Source organism: Panthera leo, chromosome A3 (assembly GCF_018350215.1).
Source record: "Panthera leo isolate Ple1 chromosome A3, P.leo_Ple1_pat1.1, whole genome shotgun sequence".
Lineage (NCBI taxonomy): Eukaryota > Metazoa > Chordata > Mammalia > Carnivora > Felidae > Panthera > Panthera leo.
The window spans coordinates 54,958,246-54,968,569 of NC_056681.1; the positions used below are offsets into that span (position 1 = coordinate 54,958,246).

At 46.1% G+C, this 10,324-nt stretch overlaps 1 protein-coding gene across 3 annotated transcripts in view; it reads left to right on the forward strand.

Annotated features, from left to right (window-relative positions):
- FHL2 (four and a half LIM domains 2) overlaps nucleotides 1–4,184 on the forward strand; it is a 66,205-nt gene extending 62,021 nt beyond the window's left edge. For all 3 annotated transcript variants that reach the window (XM_042931862.1, XM_042931860.1, XM_042931861.1), the window contains exon 6: nucleotides 3,572–4,184. In XM_042931862.1, coding sequence (XP_042787796.1) covers nucleotides 3,572–3,723 — 152 coding nt within the window. In that variant the 3' untranslated portion in view covers nucleotides 3,724–4,184. The remainder of the gene's footprint in view (nucleotides 1–3,571) is intronic.
- Nucleotides 4,185–10,324: the final 6,140 nt, after the last annotated feature.

Consider the following 10,324-nt stretch of genomic DNA (forward strand, 5'->3'; position numbering starts at 1 on the left):
CTAGAGAGCGAATCCCACACTGCCAGCGCAGAGCCTGACACGGGGCTCGAACTTACGAAACTGCAAGATCATGACCTGAGCCGAAGCCAAGAGTGGGATGCTTAACCGACTGAGCCACCCAAGCGGCCCTAGAACTGAGTGCATCTAACTCAGCCAGCTCACCCGATGTAGAAAGCCCCAGGTCACTAAAATAATCCTTGATGCGTAATCCAGAGCTCGTATTTCCATATGAAATTAAAATGTAAAGAAAAGAAGTCCAACATTTAAATTTTTCTGTTAATTCGATTCCAGCCATATATACCAGATTGCCCCCTTAGAATCATGTAGAGAGAAGAAAAGCAGTCTTTTGATTAATCCAACAGATTAATCTTGAATACTGTTTTTACAGTAACATCTGTGGAAGTAAATGTTTATAAAATTAGGCTTCATATGGGGCCCCTGGGTGGCTCAGTTGGTTGGGCATCTGACTTCAGCTCAGGTCATGATCTCACAGTTCGTGAGTTCCAGCCCCACATCGGGCTCTGTGCTGACAGCTCAGACCCTGGAGCCTGCTTCAGATTCTGTGTCTCCCTCTCTCTCTGCCCCAACCCAGCTCATGCTCTGTCTCTCTCTGTCTCTTAAAAATAAATAAATGTTAACAAAAATTTTAAAACAATAAAATTAGGCTTCATGAAGCAATATAATCTAGCTAAAAGCGCTTTGAAATAGAAAGTATCAGATATGTGTCGTTATTCCCCTGGTAGCACTGAAAAACAGAAACACCACTAGGAAAACAGTGAGGAGCGTTGCTTCTCTGAAGTGCAGAGAGTAATGTTCTGGAACCTACGGAGGAACTTTGAAGTTGCAGCTGAAATGTACTTTTAGCCGAATCCCCATTTGCAGGAGATTGTGCATTTAGATTCGGTTTTTAATAGATCCTTACTCAGCACTTTTTCTTGTCAGCAAAATCTAAATGATTTTTGCAAATAAATCACTGCACATCCTATGTGCAGTGATGCTAAATCCACACATGCGCACAGTCCTCGTTACTCTGAGTCCATATCTGCAAATTCACTGACCTTTGTTTGAAAGTCCCAAATCAACACCACGTCACATGCACCCCCAATGGAGGCGGAACGAGGTTGACGCTCTGCCTTGTTTTCGACTAGCATACTATAACCATGACCTGTTTAGTGCCATGTCGTGGTCTGTTTAGTGCCATGTCGTTAGCATTTTGGTGCTTTTTGTTGGCAATTTCGCTGCTTAAAATAGCCCCCAGGGGGCAATGCAGATGTGCTGTGTTCCTGAGTGCGGGAAGGCTCTCATATGGAGAAAACAACACGTGTTAGATGAGCTTCCTTCAGGCCGGAGCCATGGTGCCATTGGCCGCAAACCTCAAATAATGAGAGTTGACGTATGTACCTCTTGCCTTTAGAAGGATTCGTCCTCCTTGGGCTGCTTTTGGCTCTCATTTCTGTGACCTGCCCCATTGATTGGCATTTCAAGGCAACCGTGGAGTTTCTAATCCACCTGGGACAGCACCCAGCATAGCTCCTACGCTAACATCCTTCTTCATCCTCTTCAGTTCGCTCAGTGCCAAGAAGAAACACATGTACCTTCTAACTGTTCTGCAGCCCCCGCCCCTGAATCAAGTTAAAGGGTTGCCTGAGCCTCTGGTTTTTAAACATGGGTGCATATGTGAAACGCCTGGGAAGCTTAAACAGTTACTGCTGCCTGGGTTATGATTTAATTGGTAGGGGCTATGAAAGGTGGTAGGATTTTGAAAAGCTTCCCGGGTGATTCAGATCTGCAGCAAAGTTTGAGACCCTTGGGCCTAAATCACTGGCTTGGTTCTGCCGCAGGGCCAGGGCATGCACTCTGCGACCACAGCCCCCTTACAGGTCTAGTATTAGTAAAGGCAATCAGCGTTTTAGTAACATTGCATATTCAGGATACCTCTGCTTTTAATTTTTTTTATTTTATTTTTGAGAGGGAGAGACAGAGCGTGAGCAGGGGAGGGGCAGAGAGAGAGAGGGAGACACAGAATCCGAAGCAGGCTCCAGGCTGCGAGCCATCAGCACAGAGCCCGACGCGGGGCTAGAACCCACAAACCACGAGATCATGACCCAAGCCGAAGTCGTACACTCAGCCCACTGAGCCACCCAGGCACCCCCAGTATACCTCTGCTTTTAAAGCTATGGGGTGTTCAGGAAAAGAGTCAAAAAGCTTTCCTAGTGCATACCCCACCCTCCGCAGGGCTAGAGAGGCATTAGAAGGAGCACAGAACTGGTGTCTAATTAGCTGAGGGGGATTAGCTCATAAATCTCCCCCAGGACTTAATGCCCCAAGGCAACCTAGCCAATTAAGTTACAAAAGGAACTAGCTGTTGAGTGAATTGCAGACTTCTCATGCTCTCTATTTTATTATAATGGACTTCAAGCCATTATAAATGGAGCAGTCAGTGTGGTTACTTTCTTTTTTATTGGGGTAGATTGAACAACTATTTCTACAAAGAATTCTTTGTAATTGGAATTCATGATCCAGATTTCACCAGAATCAATCACAAACTTTTTTTTTTAAGTTTATTTATTTTGAGAGAGAGAAAGAGAGAGGCAGAAGCAGAGGGGGAGAGAGAGAATCTCAAGCAGGCTCCGCACTATCAGCACAGAACCCAACGTGGGGGTTGAACTCACGAACTGTGAGATCATGACCTGAGCAAGAACCAGGAGTCGGATGCTTAACTGACCGAGCCACCCAGGTGCCCCTCGATCACAACTGTGAATGACCCTGTGTATTTCATTCCATTTTATTCCAGGTGGCTCAGTGACAGCACAGAGCGACCGTATTTTAATAGGTGGCCAGTGTACCTTAAACATTTGATAAGAAGTAGTCCTCAAACAAGAGTCAAGCGCCGAACTGACTTACCACTTTTCTTGCTTAAAGTATCAGATGGCTTACTGCCCACACATCATAATGTGCCCCCACCCACCTTAGCAGCCCACCTTCCACCTCTCACACCGAAGTTCATGCTGCCGTAGCTTATCTCCTGACATTCCCACCGCAAGAAATGTCCACACCCACATACCACATACCGTTTCTTTTGTGAGGCCTTTCCTGGCCATTCCAGAGAAATTAGCCTATGCCCCTTCTCCCCCCACCCTTCAGCACTTCATTCATCAAATCACAACTATTTGAGCTCCAGGCAGGAGGCACCCAGCGAAGGAACAAGAGAAATCAGCGACCGGTCTCCTGGAGTTTCCTTCCGATGGGACAAACACACACACACACACACACACACACACAGTGGGCTCTTCGTAAGTATAGCACTGATCACACAGATCTGGAGCCAGTTTATGTACCTGCTCCTGCTGAGGTTTGTGAACCCCTCAAGGCTGTGCGGGGTGTCTGATTCCCATGTGGACCCCCGGCACCCAGTCGTTAGAACTCGCACTCCCCACTCCCCGGACTGCACAATCCAGCTTTGAGACGGGAGCAAACCAGAATTCCTCCTGCAGGGCCAGGAGCCTGCTTCTGACTAGCAATGTCCTCCCCCCACCCCCCGCCCCCGGTGTTCTTTCTTGTCTGTTCACAGGACTGGGTGGCACAAAGTACATCTCCTTTGAGGAGCGACAGTGGCACAACGACTGTTTTAACTGCAAGAAGTGCTCCCTCTCCCTGGTGGGGCGAGGCTTCCTCACAGAAAGAGACGACATCCTGTGCCCGGACTGTGGGAAAGACATCTGAAGTCCACACCGCTGACTGCTGGCGACACTCACGGATTTATGTACGCTCTCCTTCTCAGCCAGGCAGTATTGTGTCTGGTCTCCACCGGCCGCGTTGAGACTCTCCTCTTGTGCTTTTCTCAGTGATATCCACGTTTGTTTAAACCCTTTAATCCTTCGTACTAGTTCAGTCCCAGGGAAGGAGGAAACCCCTGTGTAAACCCTTGGTGGGTAGCTGGTTTTGGAGTTTTGTAATCAAGCAAGGCAAATGCAAGTGCAAAAATCCTTTCGAATGACAGCTTTGTAAATGTATCTTTCTTTCACTGCGTATTTAATTTTTAAGTGCAATTAACATGTCACGAACTCGAGTTTCCCAAACCACACGAGATAATGCAGAGTAGGTATTTACAAGTATGTAACTTCCTGTCATGTAAGCCCTAAAGCAAGATTATACAGCTTACAATAAAGTTATCCAGAACAAAATGGCCACACAGCGTGTGAAACAATGATTAAACACTGAAGTTCTGAGCACCGCGGTATAAAACGCTTTATCGTATGTTCCGCTGATCGCTGTATGAAGTGCACGTTCAGACGGGCTGGGTCAGCGTTCACTGAAATTACATCACACCTTTCAGTGCAAAGAAGGCCTTCAGTCAGCAGCACAGCCTCTCTCTTGCTACCTTCTCTTTGTGCCTCTCTCCCAAATTCTCTTGCTCTGCATTGGATGCAGCAGCATAAACTCCAGAATATGAGCAGCAGAAAATGAACTAATGACAGTGAAGGCAGTTGGGGGGTGGGGGGCACTTTTTGTTTTTAGAGAAAGAGAGAGAGGATGCAAGCAGTAAAGGGAGGGACTCTTTTCAAGTTTGTTTACTTTTGAAAGAGAGTGAGCATGAGGGGCAGAGAGAGAGGGAGAGGGAGAGAACGAGAATCCCAAGCAGGCTCCACACTGTCAACACAGAGCCAGAGGAGGGGCTCAAACTCACAAACAGTCAGATCATGGCCTGGCCCGAAATCAAGAATCAGACACTTAACTGACTGAGCCACCCAGGTGCCCTCTGGGGTTTTTCTTTCTTTTTTATTTTCTTTCTTTCTTTTTCTTTCTTTCTTCTTTCTTCTTTCTTTCTTCCTTCCTTCCTTTCTTTTTAAAAGTTTTTAACATTTTTATTTATTTTTGAGACAGAGAGAGAGCAGGGGAGGGGCAGAGAGAGGAGGAGAGAGAATCCCAAGCAGGCTCTGCACTGCGAGCACAGAGGCCGATGCGGGGCTCGAACTCACGAGTTGTGAGATCATGACCTGAGCTGAAATTCAAGAGTCGGCCACTTAACCGACTGAGCCACCCACGTGCCCCATTGGGGTCACTTTTCTTAACAGAGCTCTTTCCCAATGCCATGGGTCCATATCCTACCTTGACTTGCTTTCTCGTTCATAAAGTGAAGGATTTCAAAAGGATACAAGCACCTTGAGGCCAGAGATGACCTCTTGTTCATCTGGGTATTCCCAGCACCCTAGCAATTTAGGGCATGCTTTGGAAGCCTTCAGTGTTTCTGAAAGGGGGGAAAGGAGAGAGAGAGAATCGTGGCTATAAAGATGTGAGCTCCTAGTTTGGCATTAGTCTGTAAAACCATCTGTGAAAGCATGGTATACGACCGGAAAGCACTGAGCCAATTTATGAGACACGGCAATGTGTATTTCTCTTTACAGAATGGTAACACTAGTGATTTGTGTCCTTAGTTTACCATAAAACGATAGGCCATGCAACAGAAAACTCTGGTGGAAATCAAGTCCCACCGATGCTGAGCGTGTGTGAAGTCAGTCTCTTAACCTGAGTGCCAGTGCATGTGAGAAATGTCTGAGACAGGCCATCTGAGGACTCCACGACTCGCGAGTCGTTTTGCCTCCTCCTACTTCATGGGATAAAAGTGAAAACGTTCCTGCAAGCGTGCCTTTTGAAACAAAAATAACAAAATTCAAAATAAAAAGGTAAAACCTTTGCGAATCTCATTGTGGAGCAGCTTACCTGTTCCTCATTAGACCAACAGAGACACTGGACGCGCCCAACCTTAAATTATTGGTAGGGGAGGTTCTACTTCTAGTAAGGAGCTCCTATTGGACTCCAATAGCCTTCTGGACAAAAATATTTAAAAATCTTCGAAAACCCTGGTGCACGACCCAAAGCAGGAACACTTGGGAGGGGAGCAGATACCTGAAGAAGAGAATGGCGGTGGGTAGGTTTCCCATTTTCATGGCTTTTACCGAGGGGCGGGTCCCAAAGGGGAGCTAAAACTCTGTTAGAGAACCTATGGTCTTACTGGCTTGAAGACCCAAAGGCCAGAGCTTGGCACAAGCTGTCTCTGGAAGGTAAGAGTGAAAAATGGTATGAAAAAGAACCCCGAGTTCTCATGAAATCCCTACCAATCTCTGGCTGACAGCTAAATCACATGCAGAGGCTAGACTCCGAGTAGCCCAGCCAAGGCTCAAAGGTTGGGATTTTCGGGATGGTGGTGTGCAGAGCTCAGGGACTCTCTTCCCAGTGTAACCATGTAATTGGGAGAACTGTGTGCGTGTGTGTGTACCAAATAAATACCTTCAACTCTTGGAAAATTACCCTAAAGGTGAGCAGCAAGTGGAGAAACATGCAGGGAAATCTATAGGTTATAGTAAGAAGAGTGCAAGTCTACAGCAGTTGACCACGGACTGATCCCACCCCACCCCTGCCCCCAGTTTCATGTGACAAAAGCTCTACTCTGGGCAAGTGCAGCCAAGAAGGTAAAGGCTCCTACTGTTCTAGGGCTGTGCCCCAGGCATGACAGTCTGACAATCCTGGGATTCCCATCACTCCTGCTCCAGCCTGCCCACAGGGTGGAGGCTCCATGTTAAGAGGGGCAGTCTGAGAAGACCAGAGGCTACTCCTAGGAAGAGGATTGTGTGAAGACATATATTAGGATGATGTTGGTATGTTCAGCTAAGGATACAGGTCCTCTCTGTCGAGCACCTACTCATAGAGGTGAAGCCAGACACCGTCCAGCCCCGAGGTGTGGGTGTAAGTGGCAGCTTTGTGAACTAGTAGCTCCGTAGCTCTGCAGGAAGGGACTATTTGGTACCAAGAATGGAGGAATCTCTGCCTAAGGGGATTATCAGAAACAATGGGGATCTTGGTGGCAAGTGACTGAGAGGGGGATGGTAGGTATAGGATACTAGCAGCAAAAAGCAAAATGGCAGATGAGCCAGGAGTTTAATGGAGAGAACCAGGGAAAGAGACAGGTAGGGAGAGCCCTCCTGGGATCCCACTTACCCCTAGGGTTCTGGAAGACCATAGGCATGTACCCCGTGGATTGTACCCATTCTGGAGCAAACAGAGTGGGGGTCCAGAAGACCATGGGCATGTACCCCGTGGGTTTTACCCACTCTGGAGCAAACAGAGTGGGACCCAAAGACCACTTGAAAGCATTCTCCAAGTCACACACAGATCATCAGCAAAGAGCATCTTATTAGCTCAAAGGGCTTACGCAGAAACCTCGAACCAAATGCTGGCCAAACATATAAACATGTTCAAAAAACTGAAGGAACATATATAATAACAACTCTCATCAGAGAACACCAATAAAGAGATAAACATTATTTAAAAATCAAATGGGAATTCTGGAGTTGAAAAGTATAATAACCAAAATGGAAAATTCACTAGAGGGGATCAACACTACATTTGAGTTGAGAGAAGAAAAAAAAAAAAAATCAGTGAACTTGAAGATAGATCAACAGACATTATGAAATTTGAAAAATGGGGCAAATGAAAAATTAACAGAACCTCAGAGCAATGTGAGACAATGTTGAGAACCAACATAGGTATAATGGGAGCATCAGGAGAGGAAAGAGAAAAGGGACAGAAAGAAATACTTTAAAAATTAATGGCTGAAAACTTCCCCAAGTTTGATGAAAAAAAAATTTTTTTTAATGTTTATTTATTTTTGAGACAGAGAGAGACAGAGCGTGAACGGGGGAGGGTCAGAGAGAGGGAAACACAGAATCTGAAACAGGCTCCAGGCTCTGAGCTGTCAGCACAGAGCCCAATGCGGGGCTCAAACTCATGAACCGCAAGATCATGACCTGAGCCGAAGTCGGCCGCTTAACCGACTGAGCCACCCAGGCGCCCCTGATGAAAATTTTTTAATCTAATCACCCATTCAAGAAGCTGGACAAACTTTAGGGGAGAGACTTTGATGTTTGAGTCCAACCACATCAAAACCTGGGTCTGCCTCCAGCCTGACTCTACTCAGCCTTCCATCAATTGGGAGTCATGACACTGCATGATATTTCTAACTGGCTCTAAAATAACACAGTTGTATGATACTACTTTTTATTAAACAACACTTTCCATTAAATTATGAAATAAAACATACACAGAAGTGCATCATACAGGTGTTAGGTAAAACTGAACCATAGAGATAGAAGTAAGAATGGTGGTTACCTCTCAGGGAAGGGACACGAGAGAAGCTTTTGGAACGCTGGAAATGTTCTGTATTATGGTTGGCAAACTATGGTCCATGGCTAAATCCTTCCCACTTTCCTTAAACATTCCTTAAACATTGTTTTATTGGAATACACCCATGTCCACTCATTTATGCCTCGTGTGGCCCACAAGACATTTTTACTACCTGGTCCTTGACAGAAATTTTGCCAACCCTTGCTCTATACCTTGATCTGGAGAGTGGCTACATATTTAGGGATATATAAATTCGCTCTGTAGAAGATTTTTTAAACTTTACAGTGGTTTATGATACCTCAATAAAAATAAAAATATGGGGGCGCCTGGGTGGCTCAGTTAGTTAAGCATCTGACTCTTGATTTGGGCTCAGGTTATGCTCTCACAGTTGTGGGAGTCTGAGCCCCGCATGGACTCCATACTGGGGGGTGGAGCCTGCTTAAGATTCTTTCTCACCCCCCTCGCCCCCCCCCCCGCTCACACTCTCAAATAAATAAATAAATACATACATACATATGTTATACTTTTTATAGTTTTCTCTACCGAACAATTATTTTCAAGCTCATCTTTCCTTTGAAACAAAGCAAGCGAACTTGCCTGATCTTTACTTGGTGATTCTAATACATGAAAGGTCTGGAGGTCAGTCCCTACCACCTGATGCTTCTACTACGCCTCATGCTTGGTGCAGTGTTTCCTCGTAGGCTTGGACACTTTTGACTTGGGCTAGTTAGTCACTGACTTTAGAAAAATCATCTGTGGGGGTTTCCTCGGGCTCAGGATGAGCCTGTCTTCCCACAGATGATTTCTGCTGCCTCCGCCACGCACCTGGAGCACCCCCGAACTGGAACCGCTTCCCAGTCACTTCCTGTGTTTCTTTCACCACGCTGGCGGTCTAAATTGTGGCTACAAATCTGTATGCCAGCCTGCTTGCTCGTTTCCAGCCTCTGCCGCCTGCCCTGCTCCCTTTCCTGTTCTTCCTTCCTGTTTTCCTGTTCTTCCTTCCTGTTTTCCCATTCTTCCTTCCTGTTTTCCTGTTCTTCCTTCTGTTCCTTCCCTCTTGTCTTCCCGCCCTCCCTCGGTAGGGCAGGTTTTCTTCTCATTTATCTTTACCATGTGGGGTTGCTCTTTGGGGTCGTAGCTGTTAGGTTTCCTATTTTGGGGGACACGGGGCATTGACTTCTCTGTACTTTACATCATAGTCATCAAAGCCATGGCTCATGTTCGAGAGAACATCAAAGTGGCCTGCTTCCCTGGATTCTTGTGTTCTCTTAGACTTGTGACTGTCAGCTCATCAGTGCTTTTTTTCCCTCAAACATTTTTTCCAGCAGGATTGTTCCTTACGTTTAAAAAGTCAGCTTCTTTCTCTACGGTTTGGCATAAGAAAACGATAAACGTTTGTTAATTCCTCTCTTTGTGACTCAGTCTACAATGTTGAGACTTACCTTAATCTTGCCTATTTTATTTTAAACTTTTTTTTTAACATTTATTTATTTTTGAGACAGAGAGAGACAGAGCATGAACGGGGGAGGGGCAGAGAGAGAGGGAGACACAGAATCAGAAGCAGGCTCCAGGCTCCGGGCCATCAGCCCAGAGCCTGACGCGGGGCTCGAACTCACGGACTGCAAGATCGTGACCTGAGCTGAAGTCGGACGCTCAACCGACTGAGCCACCCAGGCGCCCCAAATCTTGCCTATTTTAGTATGTTGGAGCTTTGATTTAAAAATGTAGAACTATCTTGTAGAACAAGTTGTATATTTATTAGAATTACATACTTACACTTGGCGGTAGTATTTAGGATACTGTACAATTTTTAAGTTTATGTATTTATTTTGAGGGGGGGGGAAGGGGCACAGAGAGAGGAGAGAGAGAATCCCAAGCAGGTTCTGCACGGTCAGCGCAGAGCCCCACGCGGGACTCAGTCTCACGAACTATGAGATCATGACCTGAGCTGAAATCGAGTCAGACGCTTAACCAGCTGAGCCACCCAGATGTCCCAGGATATTGGAAAATTCTTACTAGTTTACCTTCAACCCAAACCACGAAAATCCAGTCACCAGACTAACTGAAAGCAAACAGGTTTCCTCATGAGGCAGTCACCTGTTGTAGAAACTCATCAAAGAGAAGTGACTGCCGTTTGGCACGT